The sequence below is a fragment of the Acanthochromis polyacanthus genome, chromosome 14 (assembly GCF_021347895.1).
Source record: "Acanthochromis polyacanthus isolate Apoly-LR-REF ecotype Palm Island chromosome 14, KAUST_Apoly_ChrSc, whole genome shotgun sequence".
Taxonomy (NCBI): domain Eukaryota; kingdom Metazoa; phylum Chordata; class Actinopteri; family Pomacentridae; genus Acanthochromis; species Acanthochromis polyacanthus.
Genome location: NC_067126.1, coordinates 37,516,506 through 37,537,387, shown reverse-complemented (window position 1 = coordinate 37,537,387; position 20,882 = coordinate 37,516,506). Strand labels below are relative to the sequence as shown.

The following is a 20,882-nucleotide window of genomic DNA, read 5'->3' as shown; positions in this document are numbered from 1 at the left end:
CTAATTTCTTCGCAATATTAGAGGAGAAAGCAAATGACCCAGCAATCCACGCCAGTTCTAACTAGTTGACCTACGCACATCTACTCGCAAACACACGCTGTATTATCTTAGAGATTGTCAATTCCTAATATGTCACTGGACTTGATTAGGATTCTGAGCTCTCCAGTGTGTGCACCAGAGGTCTCGGGCTGTGGAAAACATTTTTATAAAATAACCCATTAATGCAGAGGAGTGCAACTAAATTAGTTACCAATTTGCTGAGCATGAATTAATGAAGAGAGCTTCTCCCGGCTCCCACAGTTGTAATTTTCATAATAACCCCAGACCTTTATTTGGCAGGTTGTTTAGTTTTTTCGTTTGAAGGTTTTCATTAGTCTAATGAGGACTGTGCAAGGGCGAGCAGTCAGCACAATTTACATGAGGAAGCTATCATAATAAATGAGGCAATTTGAATAACATGCACAGGTTTATGCAGCGAGATAAGAGAGATTGTAGCAGCCAGATACAGAGGTAACCAATACATTAGAACCAACTAATAACCAAAGTAATTCCAATAAAAGCTTTAAGTGAAGGGAATAAAATTAATGATAGATATATTGAACTGTAATGATATGATACACGATGCATTAGATTAATAAAATAAATGTGCTCCATTGTTAAAGAGGGAAGAGGCCTCACCATTCCAAGCTTTGTTTATGGTGAGCTTTTTAATTAGGCTTGTTCATCGCATCAGTTTGTTTAGATAAATGAGATAACATTCCAATGGTTTAATGATATCTCTCCACTTGTTTGATCTTTATGATCCTGGCAGAGCATTAAATTAATCTCTTGCAATGCACTCTTAGAAGAGAGCACAGAGGGTGCAGAGGAAGGATGCGGTGCCCCGGCTTATGTGGAGGCTATTTAAATAGCCAGACACCTCAGAGACAGCCGGTATAATGTCTCATCACTCATATCCTATGAACATGTCTCATCTTTTTCATGTCATCTCTGGTGATGAAGGACAAAGGCTGTTTGTTGTCGTATAAAAAAGACAGTTTCCAAAGTTGTGTCACATAGTGCAGAGCAACCAGATGGTAGTTTTTTTGGGCAGCTTGTTTGAACTTGATTATTTTTTGTCCAAATTTTGCCTGAGAAAAAGGGGAGATTAGATGATGTGTGAGAAAAAAGGCAAGTAGAAAGCTAAGTGTTATCTCACATGCGACTAATTGAATTGCTTCAAACAGAAAGTCTGTGGCAATAGCTTCCGACAAGCCTCTGTCTCGTGAAACAGCAGGTAGCTGACAAACAAGGGGAAATTTGAAAGGTACGGAAGCCTTTGGCTGTAAACTGACTGTGGACATCAAACACTGGATATCATCTTATTTCCTTAGGGAAAAGGTGTTTGAAACACAAGCCATATGTACAGTATGTATGTGGAAGTACAAGAGTTTTCCGTGAAAAACCATGTGGCAATTTAAGCTTTTTGCCAACAACAAATCTCACCACTATACATCAGCCCTCCCAGTGCAGTTAAACATGCCACATCTCCTCTGTGTGAGCTGAAGAGCCTGACAGGACAGTCAGAGGCAACTACAGAATGTAAGCTGATTCTGTAAACCATATTTTAAAAGCGGGTGAATCATTGGTAATATGATATTGGCACTTCCCTGGTAAATGTTATATATACTTGTTGACACAACAGGAGGTGCACTCATAATGTCCTCCGAAGCACAAATGGAAGCCTGCGGTGTATTATGTCACCTCGAGGTGCATCCTTTCATACCTGCTATCAAGCGAGCAATCACTGATGCATTGTGCACCAGTGTGACCACAATGGACAAAGCCGATTTGCCACGCCTTTTTCTTTGTCAGGATGCTGCCTGGATGTCCAGTTGATGCGCTTAGGGCTGGTGCACTGTGCACCGTCTGCAGTCCCAGTTTACAGTTTGAATGATGAAGTGGAGCAGGTACCAGTGTCACAGTCTATTACCATGCAGCTGCTTTGGGCAAGGACCTGTGGACGCTGATGGGCTCATGTAGAGAGGGGGGATATAGTTTGAAAAAAGATGAAAAAGACAAAAAAGTGATTTTCAGCCTTTGTAGTCTTTGTTCTGTTCCTTCTTTGCATAAGCATTTGCAATGATAAAAAGGTAGTTAGGGGACTTTGGGTCAGGCAAAAGTTTCAGCATCGGTTTTGTGCTCTTTTTGCGATGTAAATATTTCACTGACATTGATGGTATCTCCGTACAGTATCATTAAAAAGTTGGATATGTTCAGTGTAAGCTCCTTCTCTTCATCTTTCTGACTTTAATGCATAGTGTTTTGTTCAGTCCTCCCGATGTCCTTGGCATTGCGAGCTTCAAACACATGCTGACTACCTGACTTTCCCTAAGTCAGGAGGCAAGATCATTAGCCATCACAACCCTGAAATGTGACTTGGCAGACAATAATGCTTTATGATCAAACAACTTGTCAGTGCGTCCTGTTGAAATGAAAGAGTGCAAAAAAATAATTCAATAGAGGATCAATCAAATTTCCCCAGCCCATGTGAGAGAGATTGCTGATGGTGCAGAGAGGGGCTATTCCTCGAGGACATGGGAGTTCATTTGGATATTTGTTCTCCCCCTCATGAATGTTCCATTGCGTGACACCATCTCCTGCTAATCACATTTCACTGAAAAGGGGGGATGCTTTTAGGGACGTTGAAAAGAGAGAGGTTCTTTTTAATCTTTGAAATGCCTCAAAAGTGACAGAATGCTTTCTCCTGCCAAGACGTGAGCCTCGGATGGGGAGATAAATATGCTGTGGTCAGCTAAGTGTATCTAGTGAGCAGAGAGGCAAATTTAATAATGCATTATCATTCACTGGCGAAGGTGAAATCTCCCTGTCCATCAGAAGGCTGAGGCCTGTTTCATGTTACCCTTCACTGCAAATGAACAAGTGCTTTACTCAGCCATACCAGAGATGCACAGTAGGCACCAGTGCTTTACTATATATGCTGTTCTGGACTGTCAGGAAAACAGGCCTGTAATCAAAGCAATCATCTCTGGGTCTTGACTGGAGACATTAATGATCACAGTCCTTTATCCTGATAAAACTGTTTTGAACAATAACCTTCCCTTTTTCCCCCCCGTTCTTCCTCTCTGAGAACACAAGGTGCGTTTTACATATCTGAGCATCTGCTATTATGCAGATTATGGGAACATATTTACCTGAATGCCCTTGGACAACGGCATTAAACAATTATGAAGATTATGTACAATGCGGCGAATTTGCGATTCAAAACAATTCATATCCTAGCAGTGTGTGGCAACTGTTGCAGACAGATAAGGTTGACCCTGAATATGTATTTCTGTATTTTTGGAGACATTCCGTGGGGTTGTTTGTATAATTTAATATTTACATGTAAACAGTAATTAAGTGATGCTACCGACATGCCAGGGCCAGGCTCTGCCAAGGTAAACAGCAGCCCTAGTAGTTTGCCACAGTCCATCATGTTTACAGACTTGCAGAGCCGAGTGCTGTTTGTGTGCTCTTCCTTGGCAAAGCCCATAAAACACAACCAATTGGATGCCGAGTGTTGAACACAGTCACTCTTATCGTCTGGCAGTCTGCTCGCTGAGTTGAGGACATTGTGAGTCAAACCTTTAAATTTTCACTCTGCGATAATTACGCTGCTATACTTGAGCTTTTATATCCTTTCACTGAGAAAGTAAATCATTCCTAATAAAGAGAGGAAGAATAGGGGGCGGAGGGAAAAGTGCTTGAGGACTAATTCTCTTCACTCCCTCCCTCTCTGCTCTCTATTCTGCTTTTTGAAAGCCTTTCTCTGAGTATTCCAGTCACCTTGACTTTGCAGCTGCAGCCGTATAGTCTGTTGCTTATCCTGCCTAACCCCAGCCTGTCAATTAGGTCTTTAAAAATTAATCTCTTTAACTGGAAATACCATGCCAGCTTTCTTCCGTCTGTAAATGAAGTGTTATTAATTCACACAGCGCAAAGCCAGAGTTATGAATAATGTTATCAAAACAGATTTCCACACGTTTAACACGTCGCTCGCATTAAAACCCCTTAAGTATTTTTATAACTGTGAAAACAGGACTACTAATGGATTTGCATCAGTTTTTTGAGCTTCCACGCCAGGCAGCCACGGAGCAAGTGCTCCTAAGCCAGGCTTTTTAAAGTTTACATTTCCCATTTCCTCTTTTGTTCTTTCATCTTCATTTAAAAGCAGCTCAGTATATCCAGTCTGGATTAGCGCCAGCCGTCGTCGACACTCGCTCAACAGCAACAGAACGGCGGAGCCTCTCCCTGTAGGATTGCAGTGCCAGGCAATGACACCAATGTGTCTCCCTGTCCCTCCTCCCGAACCAAACGAACGCTCTGATCTAGCAGCAGGCTATCTGGCCAACCACACCAAGCTAATACTTGTTCTATTAAAACCTGGTGATTATGGGGGATTTCCTCTCTGTTTGTTTGTTTGAATGCTTAATTATCAATATGTAATTGGCATGTGTATTGTGATGTTGGGTGCATATTCGGTGGCATATTTTTTGCTGGAATGCACATTGCTATCGGGTAGGAACAGGACTCCCCAGTCGCTGTCTAAGTTAAGCTGCAAGAGAAGTTGCTCTAATGAATTAATAAATGCTAAACAAAGGAGAACTAAACAAAGAGTGCGAAATAAATGGCTTGATGATTAGTGGGTCAGAAAGATTAGCGGGGTATACAGTACAAATGATCCCCGTCTGAAACAGGAATGATTCAGGCAAAATACCCAATCAATAGTTGAGGCCAATTTAATCTCTGGGATTCTTCTGTCAATAAATGAACCTGGACAACAGAGGTCAATATGCAAAGACAATCTAAACACCTTCAAAGTGCTTCACAATAATGTCCTTCTCCGAGTATTATCTTCTCAACAGTTGGGGCTAATAGTCGATAGGTGAATTACACAAAGCCATTCAAGCCTGCCTCTCTGTCGTTTAGAGTATTTTGCTCCTCCAGACCGGGCCTTTTACCTGACTTAAAACTAAGGTCATGGGTTTAGCATTGTGATCTCCAACCTCAACCACCTTGCTGCTTTCTGCCGCGACCGTTCTGACTGTGATCGTCTCTCTACAAAATGCCATTTTGTCTCCACTACTGTTCTCTTTAAGAGCTCATTTGAAGGTGTGCGCTGGCAGAAACAAAAGTCCTGTATGCTTTTATGCAGTCATCACAGTCAGCCAAGCCTGTAATCCTCAGAGGTCCGATAATGACATAGCCCCTGCATTTATTACATGGAGGAGAGGAGAGAGGGAAAACGCTGACTTTGAACAAATGAACACTCTGACCTTTATGCAATAAATATGACATGGGCCGCATAAAAAGACAAGATATCTTCCTCCTGAATGGAAGTCAACACAGATTCTGCTCCCTTGCCTCTTGCTCTCTCCGTTTCCATTTCTCTTTCTCTCTCTCTTTCTCTCTTTCTGTTTTTTCTCCAAGCCAACACTTAAATGGCAAAATCTGTCTTGTTTTTATTTGCATCATAATTTTATTATCTATGCAAAAAATACAATTTTCTCTGCCGTGCTAGTGTTATACATGATGTACACTGCAGACGAGTGTGGACAATTATCTGTCAGCATTCTAATCTTCATGCATAATTTTTAGATTTAATCATTAGCAGGCGTCAGCAATGAAAGCAAGAAATAAATGTTTTTTTTTTATCCGTGAAAGAAGATGACATTTGTAACAGAAAGAATAAACTTTACACGGCTCCCTTTGTAATCTCAGTGTGATCCCAATTGAGGCTTGCGATTGTCTTCTTTTGTCACCTCAGACCGCCTCACTGACAGTAAAGGATTTATGGTTATTTCCTCCATGCAGCCTGTCCATCTGTGGCTCTATCTTCATATGGCCTTGAGAATACGATTCAATTTATTAAGGCAAAGCAATGGACTCATTACTTTAAAAAGGTGGCAAGAGAGAGAGTGAGAGAGAGGGAGAAGTGACACACTGAATCGGTTATTAATGGAAAGGCACAGCCATAGGGCAGTTGAAATTTAATGATATCCTACAAGAAAATATGAGGGTGTCACTCTCCAAAAAGTCATGCTAAATGTCAACATTTTAAGGTCCCGGTGCTAATTTTATGCCTGTGCACAGTAATGTTTTGGAGAGCATTTAGGAAACACGGCCCAGTGGCCAGCCTGATTATCCCACTCACCTTCTCTCCTCTCTCCAAATGGGTTTGTGCAGCAAGCGATTTCATCTCTAAGTGAAGGGAACATTAGGGAGGGGAGAAAGAGAGAGCGATAGAGGAAAACACGCGGTTTGATTTTCATGCTGTGATAAGAGAGTGGGAGCCAAATGTTACCTGTTAATCTAGCCCAAACCGACCGGGGCTCTTGACTTTGTCCCCCAGCAGGGATGGGGCAAACACTCATTTTCCTCTCTCCGTGATGAAAAGGAAATTAGCTTAAATGTGATGAGGGCACATTAGTGTGTGTGCTGTACGTGTGTGTAATGAATGTGTATGTGTTTGGTGGGGGGGGTTGTTTGCATACATCTGAGTGCTTGAGTGTTTTCTGTTTCTTCACAGTGTATACAGTACATTACACACACATATGCACAGCATATGCAAGTGATAATCATTCCAGAGGAATTTGTCTTGTATGGATCGTCGCGCTCTTTTCCTCAGCGTAGGTCCTGCAGGTTCTCGGTTACTTTATGAAAAGTCTGCCAGCGAGTCAATCTAACCCTCCAGATGTTGGAATACAAACTGTCATGTGTAAAGTTTTTTCGGCGAATAAATTAATTTCAACTGTTTGGAGATTGCAGTTTAAGAAAATATGCAAAATATGTCCAGTAATCAGTATTTGACATGTTATAGTACTTGTTTAAAACTATCATACAGTTAAAGCAGATTTTTTTTCTGCCTGAAAGACCCCTCAGAGTGCAGACATCATTTGCAAGATCAGCTAGCTAGCCTCATGTTTTTTCAAGTGCTCAAATTGCATGCAACTACTTTTTTTTTTTGCCCAGCTCTGCATCACTGCATTTGTACCAGAAGACAGATATTTCCCTTGACAAGATTTTCCAAATCCAGTGCTTTAAGTGCAGGTGGAATAATGCTGTGTTAGCTGCTAATGGCTGTCCGAGAGGTCATAACTACTCCATTTGAAGGAGGCTGGCTTCTCTGCAGCCCTGGCAGGTCAAATCAAATGTAATTGTGCAGTGAAAAGCGGCTGCCTTGCTTTGTGTTGGCTGTGCTGACAACATCCAGGTTTAGCATTCAGTTCTCCTGCTGGGAGGAACACAGGTTTGCAAGGACAAAGGCTTCACCTGTCAATATATCACACTGACTGGCCAGCCAAATGTACCTCGGCACTGCCTCTCTCTTTCCCTCTCTCTGCTATCTCTCTTCCTCTCTGTCACTCGTTCGTTCTCCACACACCCATTCTATTCCAGCCTCCACTACCTCGGAATATACCTCAACTATCTATCCATCCGTCTTCTGTCTTCAACCATCTATCTCTCATCCCTGGCATCCTTCTTGTCCTCTTTCTCGCTCCCTCTTTTTTCCTGTATCTTCCTCTCCTCCACCTCGCGCTGCCTTCGTGTGAGTACTCAGCTGAAATGTCCTGAGGGACCCAGTTTCAAACACAGGAACCAGAAACATATGGCACATTTTCAACTCCCAAGGTCAATTACAGCTATTTATCCAGAGATTGCAGCTAAATTTCCCAAGGTTTCTTCTAGATTTACCACAGATTGCAATGTGTGTCTGTCACATTTTAAATCAGGCCAGTTTCCTCTGCTTCACTCCACTCCCTGTGACTTTCCATCAAATATTTCAAAGGCTTTCAAGTGGGTTTTAGACATGTTTTATCTCTGGTTATCATGTGCCCCATCTTTTTTGCCTCAGCTTTGCTAGGTCCAAGTGCCGCTTGCAACACAAATCTAATAACATGTAAATTGGAGATAAGCCCAGATCCCTCCAAGTGATATTTTTACATTCATAGTTTGTCAAGTCAATTCCTGGGCCCCTGTTTTAGCAGCACAACACATGAGGAGTGAGAAAATTAACTGGATAGGTGATTCATCATTGCTAGCACACTGTCAAGGACTCCCTCTGCAGCTATTGAGAGCAGGGTGGAGGAGGAGGACGGAGAGAGGAGGGGCGGCGTTGTTTTAAATTATGGCATTTCATTCAGAATGCATTGTATTTACAGCGTCCCATTTTTATTTGTGGCTCCTATTATCCACCGAAACAGTTGTGCATGAAATGTTATTTGTGACAGGGGTGACCTGCGAGTGTTTTTCCACACAGTATTTCATAGTCGGGGCCTTAACTGTACCTTTACCGTACGGTAAGCACAAGAGGCTGTCACAGCTGCTGTTGGCAGCCTTGCTAGTGTAGAAATATCACCTGGAAACAGAGTACTCCATTCCACCGGCCCCCATCACTCCAACGCCTGTCACTGTAATTAAGTTGAAGTCAATGATTCTGGAGCGATGGTGAGAAATAAACATGCAAACACATGCCAGCATTTGCAGCCAGGCACAGAGAAAAAGGGGGGGGTTTGGATCGAGGGGGGCAATAACATTAGAAGCACAGAAATCACACATCTAGATCGTGCTCCGCTGGAATTTACATTTGAGTTTCATTAAGCCACTTTTGATTGTATTGATTAAATTAGTCGCTTATTAGCTTCCCGTTTCTTTCTTTCTTTCTTTCTTCTTTTTTTTTTTTTTAGTGAAAATGCCGGTATTTATGCACAGCTCCTGGTGGAAATGTTATCTGACAAGAGGTGCTGTACGGTAGTTTGAGTCTGTCGAACAAAACACGCTGTTTGCTTTTCCCAGAGCATGACAGGTTGTTTCCCCTGCAACAAAGCCATCAAATATTCTCTGTGATCCAACATTGTGTTGGAGGGGAGGCCTGCTGAGTGGGAAGCCGGAGTTTGTTAAAGCAATGATTTATGATTAATGCCAACACTAAATAAGGGACAAAGTGCCTACAGTACAAATCAATTACAAAGCTACAACAGCAGACCTTTCCCCGAGGTCTACTAACGTCTCTAGTTGTTATGGTGATTTTATTGGAGGTGGGTGATGCATGCATATAATGCATGCAATACATCTATATCAACCTGAGCTGGAGCCAACTGTAATGCTTTTGATCTTTGATTAGTTATTTTATTGAGATAAAATGGGACTTTCATGTTATGCCACTGTATAAAGAGAGTGCGTTTTATATCTCCACCCAAACGCCCACCTCAAAATGCAGACAGGACTGCACCAAACAAAATAAATTACCACAGGAGTGGCTTCTTAAAAGTAGGCAATTCATTATTTTTATGAAGTCAAATTATAAACAAATTTTAATCCATTAGGCAACCATCCATTCTAATTAATCAACAGGAGTGAACTCCATCTGAAAAAGGAGAAAGGTTGTTTACTCTCTCCACGGACCAGCGGTGCATATTTCACCATCTTCCCCACTCAGAAAAAGAAAAAAAGGAAAAGGAAAAAAAAAACGTTCTCCAAATTACAAACCTAAACTGTGAATCCTAACACTCGACTTTTGGCGCGGAGATGTTTCCAGGGCATTTGCAGATGCTTGAAATAATCTCCAATGTTTTTGCTCAATCTGCTCTGAGGATGGGTGAAATAAATACTTTAAACTAATTAATGTAAGACCAGCTGTTCCCAGCACTTGGCTGGCGTTGGTGAATATTGATGGGAGGGAGAGGCAGGGCTGTTCAGCTCCACTCGCTGTTTGTACAAGATTCAGCCTGCCACATAAACAGATATGAATACTGGATGAGAGCAGAGAGGTGCTGTGCACAACACAGCCAGGGCTCCACATTACAAATAAAACTTTTCCCCTCTTACATTAAATTAACAGCTGATGGTGCACACGTCCTGCAGAGACCTTTTTAAACTGGATGTGTTTAATAAACTGTCTCCCTGCAAGATGGTTGCACTTCCAAATTCTTGGCTTAAAAAAAGAGACTCGTCGGACAAAAAAGTGTGTCCGATCTGATGGGGCAACAAGCAGCAGTGTGTGACATACTGTTTTAGTTTGACCAGGCTGTATGTGTGTCTGCTGTGTTTCCCTCCCACCCTCTTTCACTCCTCTTTCCCTCCTCTGAGGCCTGGTGGAGAGGCTGGACAGCAGATGGCAGGGCCCTACCCTTCTGCTGGTGATGAATGGAGGATGATGTCATCTTAGGTTTGACAGGCACCCGTGCGTGCATACACAAAGGAAGCCCGAGCCTCTGGGGTCGAACCGCCGGCCTGCTTCTGATTTTGGAGGCCACATGACATCTCTTAAATGGGGGAAGCTGGATTTATGTCGCGGTTGATATTGTTTAACCCCGCACTCAGGCCTTGAAGAGAAACAATATGAAGGAATCTCTAAGGGCCACAGTCAGTCCACTATATTTCTTAAAGCATGGAGGGGGGGGAAGCTGGGATTGGCTGCTGGAGATCAATACAGATCCAGCTATTGCTACTGGTCAGCATGTGTCAGCATGGCCACTCACATGTGCTAGCACTTCGTCTTGGGAACAAATGACGCTTTCTTTTTAATTTGTTATTTATAAGTTTTTATTTTCCTTTACAGAAGACAACCCCATGTGCACCCCAACAGCAAGAGATAGCTACGAGCGGTTGTCACTGGCTGGACAGGCTCTGCCTCCTGGTTTCCCCTCACCATTTCTCTTCCCAGACGGTCTGTCGTCAATAGAGACCCTCCTCACCAACATACAGGTACGGTCGAGGCCTCTTCAAACACATTCTCATAGTTTAAATTGTAGCAAGGAATCCATCTTGTCAACCCAAGAAAGGGTGGAAAAATTGACAAATATTAGGTGTTTAAGGCTGCTATGTGTTAAATCGGAATTCCTGATATCAGAACCAAGTCGTTTTTGTTGCCACACCAGCACCACAGGCGTGGTAGAGCTGGAAATGCTCACATGTGCCATTTTAAAATCCGCTGACCATCCATTGTTGTTGTAGAAATGCTCTACCGAGGTCATATTTCTGGCCAATGAAAAAACTAAGCAGATGTTTTTGGATCTACTTCATCGCTTGCTTTATGATTTTCAAGAATTAAATCTTAGTTATTGTGTGAATGTATCTCACATTCTGGCCATAGTTTCTCCACAGCTTAAGATTTTTCCTGTTTAATTATGTATGTCAAAGTCTAGATTGAGAATCTCCATAAGAGCTCATTTTTCGCCATCATCATCCTCCTTCCGCTTTACAAAGCGCACATGCAAGGACCTCCGATACACTTACTCTGTAAATCTGCATACCTTAACAGCATCCATCTACTCTGAGTGCTATTTAGGCTTCAGCTCAAACAGCCTCAGTCAGAAAGATGAATGTATTTGCCTTCTGTCTGAGTGTAATGATGTGTGTACACCGCTGCCCTTCTCATTGCACTCCTACCATTGGCATCGGAGTCCTGTTCCTCCTTTGGCTCTGCGTGGTAATTAGAAAGCCACAAGTAAACTCGTCGCAAGCTCCCTACAGTCCTCTAAGTCATCTTTGATAATGATCTTCGCATTGAATATTTATATACAAATCAACAAAATCAAACCAAGCAGAAAATTAAGATAAAGCAACTTAGAATAAATTGGGGTTAGAAGAATCAACAATTAGTATGCTATAGCCCAGTGCATTTGATATAATTGCATGTGGATGGGGAATAATTGTGATGAAAACGGCCGGAGCACTGCGCCGCCTTCACACGGGAACGCAGTATCTTTCAAGTCAGGACTGTCAGGAGTATATTTGAAATGGCAGTAATGTAATTGATACATGATGAGATACTTGTCATTCGCATTATTCATTCCTGCTGTGCTGTGAGGAGCTTAAAGCGTGCTACAGATACTAGCAATTCAGTCACAACTGTCAGAGTTAGACTGGAGGTTAGGAGAAGAAGTTGAACTGTAAAAATCTTGTTTTTTAAATGGGGAGAAAAGAAGCTGACATTGCTAATAGATAAATCTTTCACCCTCAACTTGACAGACTGGTGCTTTGACCGCAGGTACTTCATCTCCTCCTCCAACGTGCCGTTTCCTTCTTTTATTCTCTCCCAATCAAGCAAACTTCTCTTCTCTTTGTTGTTAGCTCCAACAGGTGTAGTCTGTCAACACTTGTATTTCACAACTTTGACCAAAAGGGGTCAGACGTACCCAGCCTCGTCTCACATCAGCTGCCTTTATTTAAAAGGAAATTATCATTACAAAAGCCTCCGGTAGATTTGTGTTCGTGTCACTAGATCTCGTGGAAGCTGTGGAGCAAGAGGTTGCGCTGAAAGATAATGACATCTTCACAGATAAAAGGACCGACTCTGACTGAAAGGAATCGTGCAGCAGCTTTTGGCCCTGTGTTCTGCTTTCTGTGCTGCTGTGGGCAGTACAAAGAAGTGCTGTGACATACTTTCAGTGTGGTTTGCTGTCACTTCATCTTGAAGCGCTTAAATAGCCCACATCACTCTCTCCTTTCACCCCTGCTCTCGCTTTTCCTGTACATCTTGGTGTGTGTGTATATATATATATATATATATTCATGCGTGCTTGTGTGTGTGTGTGTGTGTGCAGGGCCTGCTCAAAGTGGCAATTGACAATGCACGGGCTCAGGAGAAGCAGGTGCAGCTGGAGAAGACGGAGCTGAAGATGGAGCTGTTCAGAGAGAGGGAGCTCAGGGAGACTCTGGAGAAGCAGCTCGCCATGGAGCAGAAGAACAGAGGTACTGCCTGAAGACTACCTGGCACTGAATCCTCCCCATCAACCCCGTGTGTGTGTGTGTGTGTGTGTGTGTGTGGGCGAGCGTATAAGCGTGTACTCGCCCATGTAGATGTGATGTCTCCATGTATACATAATGTTTCCGATTGGAACGCAGACGCTAGCCTCAGCGAGCGTCTTTTAGTCGGACGTAAAGCGTCAGCGTAGTTTTCCTGCTCTTCTCTTCGTCAGTTAGCATAATTGGAAATACACATTCAATACAAATTCACTCTCGGCTTCATGTAAAATGCATCAGAGTCATACGCCAACTCTATCGTTTATGTTTAATGAGAGAAATTCATGAAAAATATCCCAATAAATTTTTCAATTAGCTTTAATTCCCTCTAGCAGTTTGCTAAGTCGCACTCAGTATTTGCTCAGATTTTTTTTTCTTTTCATTGAGGAAGATCTTTATATAATATAAAATATTTAGCTTTAATTGATTTCCCCTTTTTTTCTGTAATAGCATGCTTGATTTAGAAAAATGGTTATTATCTTTTCCTGCTAGAATGTAGCGAGAATCAGATTTCAGTTTAAAAATAAGGCTCCGCTAATTTGCCCCAGAGCTCATTTATTGTCGCTGTGCTCTTTTTTTTCTTTTTTTTTTTCTTCATCTCATCTTAGCAATCATTCAGAAGCGTCTGAAGAAGGAGAAAAAGGCCAAGAGGAAACTCCAGGAAGCTCTGGAGTACGAATCGAAAAGGAGAGAGCAGGCTGAGCAGACTCTGAAGCAGCCTTCGCCCTCTGACAGCATGCGTTCACTCAACGGTCAGAAACGCCACAGTGAGACTCTGTTACTGTACATAACAGGATGTGTGAGTCCTAGTGGGACCTGTGAGGACAAGGAAGCAAATGTTTGGCTTCAATGTAACAAACATTCATTTTAGAAACTATGGAAATAAAATGAATTCTCCTGTGTTGTTATTAAGTTTCCTTTATGGTACTGGTAGTTACAAAATTGCTGTTTTTGCTTGTTTAAATTGCAACTTTCAAACTGTCTAAAAGCACATTTGCTTTCTATCCTCATTAAGTCCTGTGAATTTTGTTACTTGTGCTATAACCACTAATTATTCTGGCTATCGTTTAATCTGCTGATTATGCTCCTGATTAACTGATTGATCATTTAATTCATTAATCATTTTTTCTATCAAATGCACTCAAGGTGACACCACCAACTGCTGAAAAACTGTTCAAAACCCAAATACATTCACTCCACAGTGTTTCCCATTTAAGATGCTGCATCTGCTTTATTGATTATCAAAATAGTTGCCAATGAATTCACTTTAATTTCCATCTACTGATTGATAATATGCAGCGTGCTTCAACAAATCCCTGTCGTGTCCCAAGTTTGATCAAGTAAGACAGATGAAGAAAAACACATTTATTGAAACTAAACACGGTTATTGATCGCTATTAGATTCCATTTGCAGGAGGACGTGTTTTTAAAATTCACATTCCCTTTTTACCACGTCAGTCAGCAGTGCAGAGCTGTGTCACGCTCGCGCTCAGCCACATCAAATCTGTGTTTTTATCGATTCTTTCATCATCACTTCATCGGTCTGCCAGCAGCAGCACACGGCGTGGAGTTATTAGACCAATTACAAAATCACAATATGACAATTCATATTTAGTGCCCACACTGTAATGCATTTTACTGCCGTTTTTTCCCGGCTGTGTGTGTGTTTAATCGAGGATTTGAATCCCCTTTTCTTTCTTTATTGTCGCTGATGGTAATCGCACAGAGAGGCGCAGTTCATCCAGCTGCATGCGGCGGAGATGTAGCTTGAAGGCTCAGTCTCTTGTTTTGAGTGAACGATGCTGTGAAGCTGGCATTGTGATAGGTGGATGTCAGGGATGTTTAACGGCGGTGATCCCTCTCTTCTTTCAGACTCTCTGACCCCTGAGATGGAGAGTGACCGCAGCAGTGGAAGAACAGATGCTGAAAGGACAATACAAGGTACAGGGGCTCAGATGAGACAATAAATCTCTCTCTCTTTCTCTGGCTCTCACTTTTGCTCTCTTTCTCTCTGCCTCCCCCCGTCTCTCCTCCCCCCTCCCTCCCTCTCACACACACACACACCCACACACACACACACACACACACACACACACACACACGCACACACACTGCTTCAGTTTATGAACATTAGTGTTTCTGTGCCTGCTGTTCAGACATACAGCTCACCATCTGGGCCACAGCACTAGGTCAAGATCATTGGTTTTCCGTAGGAATAATATTGTTCTTTTACTTGACTTTTAGTGCTTGTAAGGCTTTTTAGGAAACCGACAAATTTTGCCTACCTACCTGGTAGGCAAAAACGATGAAATAACCGAACCTGGAAGGTCGCGGAGAAAAACTGGAGGAAAAAAGTCATTTATTTACAACTCAGGAAGCATTAATGAGTCATAAAACCAGAAAAAAGCTGTGGAATCCCTCCTTTGACAGTAATAAACGGGCAAATCAATCCATTTTATGAATAAGCCTTGTACATTTTTAATGGTTTGTTTGTTTGTTAGCCTTGGGGGTGCAGTATGTGTTTGGGGAAGGGCGCTCCAGTGATAACCTCTGTAGACTGTCTGCTATCTGTGTTTACCCAGATACAAGACACCTTGCAGAGGTTGAATATCCTCATTATTACTCGAACGTCTTGCTTTAATACGCCTCAGCTGCGTCTGCTCAGAACCGCCCTTATCAGGGGGAGAGGTCCCAATTTATCCGGGGAAGAATGCTGCATGTAATTTGCGGTGAAAAGTGGAAAATATTCATCTTTGTATGTGCGAGTAAGTTGTGTGTGGGGAGGGGGGGGCCCTTTAACTCTTCAATGCTTGATTAGTCTACTTGAACTGATATTTTATGAAAGGGCAAAAATAAGTAAAAGAGAAACGATGACTCCTCCTTAATTAAATGTCATTCAGTCACTGCAGGGATCTGAAACGGTTTGATGTCCAAAAAAGCAGATCCATATGTCATCATTTAAATACAAAGATAACTCACAGATACAGTGTAATTATAGCCCTCTATTTCATACCAAATTAGTATATTTAGCCACTTTAATTTCTAATATTTTACACTTTGAGGGCAAGCCGGGTCTTTGTAGCGTAATTGTATCAAATGAAAGCTTCAGATGACAGCAGTTATTGTCCCGCTTGAATGTACATTTGAGGTTAAAACGAAGCGGCATTATTCTATATTTTTCCAGTGTTTTTCTTTTAATCTAATCCTCGTTTGAAACACAGCGATGCGACCGCGGCGCATATAATTTTTTGCAGTCTCTCAATCACTCTGATCATTGCCTTGAAGAGTGGAATGAAGGCGGAAACTGAATAACAGGCTGCACTTTGTGTTTTGTTCAATTAGAGAAGCATTTGTCTGCCACCCATGTCTCCTCTACTCTACTCTGCAAGCCTCGCTGTATAATTAACCTCAAATGGCAAAAAATGATGTTGATAAATTACACAAGCAGAAGGGGAAAAAACAAGCCTATCACTCGCATGAAAGCCGAGAGAAATGTGTGGGTATATTCTCAACTCCAAAGTCAGGGAGGCGAATGGAGAGAGAGAAAGAGAGGGAGAGGGAAAAAAATAATGAGGGCATAATTTTAGAGAACTAATTATTTCTATTTGTCTTTTGTCACACTTCTCTAATTCTGCGATATTAACACAGTCTGTGTTTATTAATTGCTTTTACAGTGTTTTGAATCGAGTCCAAGAGGGAACGTGGCTCTTTTCACAGGCAGGCGAGCTACTGGGACTCTACCTCGCCAGTACTGCCTGGCAACGGTGCACATGCGAATATCTTCCCCTAGTATCTGCTCTGCTTCCCTGCCGCTTCCCACTCGATGTGTTCGGCAAGTTTACACGACCCTGTGCACAGAGATAAAGTTCTTTGTTGCAAGATTAAACATCAAAACAGTTAAAGTGAAATTAAAATTAAATGAATGAATGTCACTGAAGCAAAAAAGACTGTAATTAATGGATCCCTTAATTGTCTTCATAAAATATTTGCATGGGCATAATTTGCATAATTTACATGTATTAATTAATCTTTCAAAGGAATTTTATGCTGAGAGAAGCCAAAAATTCCCTTTGTTTTATTTAGCATCTAATGAAATATTTATTCTCTTTAATGAACTTTTCATCTTGATTTGAATATAAAAATACTAAAGTTTTAACATATTTTAATGAGACGGTCTTTCATAAAACAACGCCTCGTCACCGCTCTCCTTTGTCGTGAACGTAAAAGCAGATGTTTCAACATTTGCACGAGTGTTGCACGCCGATGTGAAAAATGATTCCATTTGCTTATCAAAGCTCACAACTTTTGCCTGATAATTTCATCTGCTCCGAGTGAAACGCTGCGACGTTCAGCATCCGTCTCCAACAATTTATTAATTGTCATCATCCATCAAATAATCAGATTGCCTTTGTTTTCATTAACACCCCTATAAATTGCTCCAACTGTGAGGCTGGGCAGACAGACTGGGAGGTGATGTTTCATGTGCTGAGGCGTGTGCGTGTCTGTGCGTGCGTTACATTGCGCATCCTGACCCACACTCGTAGTGTTTCTCCAGCCCCCTCTCCGGCTTTCCGTTCTTCATACCGGTGCATTCATGCTGTAATGACTTTTACACAGAAGTCGGTGGTTGTTGCTTGAATAGAGGCAGCCAGAGTGCAATGCCTCTGAGACCCACGGCGGTGCTGGGTAATTAGCCAGTGTGTTTGTACACACCCCTCCCCCACAGACACACACACACACACAAGCTTTTGTTGTCGCCACTCTCCGTGCACAATACATGAAACACAATTAGAAATTGAGCAAAAACCAAGTTAAAATTCTGACTGATGAAGACAAAAAAACCCTGCTTTTAATTCTATAAAATAACCTGATGCTTCCACGTCTCCCTGCAGAGGGAAACGTTCTGTAAGCAGGTGCCTTGTCGTCGTCTTCCATAGCATCCAGTCTAAGCGCTGTCTCCGGTGTCTTGCACAGCTTGTGTCATGTCCAACAACTTGCGCTGCTAAATGTTATTGTGTGCATTTCCTCTTTAACATTGAATTATTTAGGCTCGCTGCCATAGAGAGGTGCGCTTCTTTAAAGGCATTACTGTAGCGTTCTCCGGCGGAGAGAATGTGAAGGTAATAAACGTCAAACATGCTCCTGAGCTGTGCCTAACAGATGCTTTTACCAGCTCAGCGTCGGAGCAGCGCTGCTCGCTCAGGCGAACACTCAGACAAGAGTGTTCGCCTGAAATGGACAAAGCTCGTTAGGTTGGAGGTGTCTGGAGATAACGGAGCAGAGGAATGTCTGCCGTTTTCAATAAACACTATTTCCATGCAGGAAATGTCACTTAGAGAGTTGTGTTACATCATGAGTGCCGTATTACGCTCCAACCGGCAGATCAGTGGAGATGTCTTAAGCATGCGTGGCGTTCACTTCTAATGCCTTGAGTGTAGTTATCATAGCTGCTCTTACGTTGTGTGCTTTGTTGGTAATAAAATATGCATGTAACAGCGTAATTGTGTTTGTACATCCTAACTGATCCACTGTATGTGATCTTAAATAGATAGGTGAAACCGCTTAGATTCTTTTCTCTCCCTCTCTTGACACCACCAATTTTCTGATAGCGTTTGCAAGTAATGAAGTAAATTTCTCCACATGATCTTTAATCACATTCGTCATGGCTGCTAACTTTATCTCAGCCTCAAATCGGTTTATAAATTCACAGCAACGGCGTCGAAATCAAAAGACCAGAGGGCGACGTTTTCAAAGTTACGTTTCATCAACAATCGCATCCTGAACAGTGCATTTGCGTCAGCAGGATGTTAGCTGTTGGCTAATCTGTGGCTCCTGTGTGTCCTCTGTTGCAGATGGAAGACTGTTCCTGAAAACCACAGTGATGTACTGATAAGGCCACGAGGAGCTGGAGGAAATCAAAATTTCAGACAAAAAAAAGAAAAAAAAGAAAGAAAAGAAAACCCATGAAGATTCTCAAGAGCCCTTATCCAGGCTGATTTTAGTAAAGGAAAGAAGTCAAGCTGCTTGTAGGAGTTCAATGGAAAATGCTGTGTTCACCCAAATGCTGGAGGAGGTTGAGTCTGAATGTAGAATAAGAAGTCTTTTTTTTCATCACGGAGGCCAACATGAAATAGTTTGATAAAGCAGGTTTTGACACACCAGGTTGGCCGACGTGAGGGATAAACATATATATTGAGCACAGTAAAAATGTACCCGTGGTACATTGTTGGTAATAACTCATAAATTCACAGCACTGAAGATTTTTATACTGTATCTCAGCCAGCGAGAAAAGCTTCGAAAAAGAAATTCGACTGAAGTTTTTGTTTTGTATTTCAAATTGAATTTTGGAGAAGCTAAAAATGACACGTGGAGATGAACCTTGTGACAAAAAAAACAAAAGGAAAAAAAATGTGAACCTGTCCACGTGTTCATCAAAAGAGATGTTTGATTTTCATGTTTTCTAAATTAGATGATAATACAATCAAGTTTCCTTTTTACCATTGTTGTATATACAAGATCTGATGATAATGATGATAGGAAAAAGTCCCTCTATCGAACCCCAGTGGATTGATAAGGTATGTGTATATAACGTTAAGAGGTATTGTGTATGCAGTAGAGCTATTAGGCAAACAATACCAACATTTATATAAACCTACAGTTTGTTTTGTTCTATCTCTGAGCCATCATTCTTTCCTATAGCTGCCATTTTGGTGAGAAAGCATGCAGGCATGTAAATGTTTGTCCTGGAATTATGATATTTAATAAATCCTATATTGTGCTGAACAAATACTAGGTTTGACTCACTCAAGCCCGGACGATTTTGAAAACATAATTAACAAACATTTCACTTTCAAAATGAAGACTTTTGCTGTCGATAGTACTGTAATCTTTGTAACAGAGGTAATATTTCTTGGAATTTACTGTACATTTTTTTGTCATGAGACACACTCAGAAATCAGCACCTCTCAATGCTTTTTTAAGAAAAAAAAACAAAAAAACAGACAAAATGATCCGGTCTAATTATTGTCAGCTTGAGAAACAATCAGTCGACTTTTTCGAAACTAAATGCCATTTAATTGCATCGCTCGAATCCCTGTTTAACCTACACGAGTATACTTCTCTTTTTGTTGTCGTTTTTTAGTGTTTCATGATATCCTGACGAGAGAAAACAAAAAACAAAAAAAAACAACCTCATAATTTTCCTGTTACTTTCCCTGAAGACGTTTTGGTGCTGAAACACCTGTGTATATTCTCTAGACATAAGCTGATGTCAGTCCTTTTACTGCGAAACAGTTTAGACCTTATGTGTTACAATCAGGAGGAAGAGGAGGAGGAGGAGGAGGAGGAGGAGGAGTGTCCCATGTTCACAATGTGTTTGTTCTTTTTGTTCTCAATGGAGTGTCTAGGTCTGTTGTCACTGATAACTTATATAGCTTCTCGAATCATCTCTTCATTGTACTTCAAATTCAAATAAAGTTAACATGTTGATGATAAACTATGTGAGTTAACTATGTTGCCCGAGGACTTCTTGCAGCTGTAACATTCCAGATGCACTAAACATGTGGATCGCCTGAGACGGCCGAACACAACAGTTTCAGGTGATCCCACACAAACGTAGGCGAGTGTTTGGGGGACGGGCAGCCGCTTTCTTTGCAAATTCTGAATCATTGTTGTGTTTTTGGGTGTTTTTGAGACATTTACAATCAGCCCTCAGTCTTTTAACCCTTTTCTATGTATTATGTATGGCCTAAAATAATAATAACAACAATAAAAAAAACATTGCAGGTATACTGTACTGTAGAAAAATGAATGAGCATATTGTTCTTCGCTTTGTATAGCAGTAAAAAAAAAGGAACAAAAAAAACATGTATGCATAATCAAATGATGAGAATACCTTGTGTACGTTTTCCTTTCTTTCCACTGATGCGAGTGCGCGCGCGTGTGTGTGTGTGTTTGTGTGTGTGTGTGTGTGTGTGTAGCCTTTGACTTGCATGTGTGAGTGTGGGTTTTTTTAAATACATAGGCTAATCCTAGATAAAATATGTAAATGAGGGTGTGACCAAGCTCACTGTAAATAAATTATTTCATGTGTA

At 41.6% G+C, this 20,882-nt stretch overlaps 1 protein-coding gene across 1 annotated transcript in view; it reads left to right on the top strand.

Moving 5' to 3' along the window:
- Positions 1–20,882, top strand: part of dachd (dachshund d) — a 97,490-nt gene extending 76,608 nt beyond the window's left edge. Inside the window, 5 exon segments of the mRNA XM_022195224.2 lie at positions 10,604–10,749; positions 12,591–12,738; positions 13,398–13,541; positions 14,662–14,730; positions 18,642–20,882. Coding sequence (XP_022050916.2) covers positions 10,604–10,749; positions 12,591–12,738; positions 13,398–13,541; positions 14,662–14,730; positions 18,642–18,679 — 545 coding nt within the window. The 3' untranslated portion in view covers positions 18,680–20,882.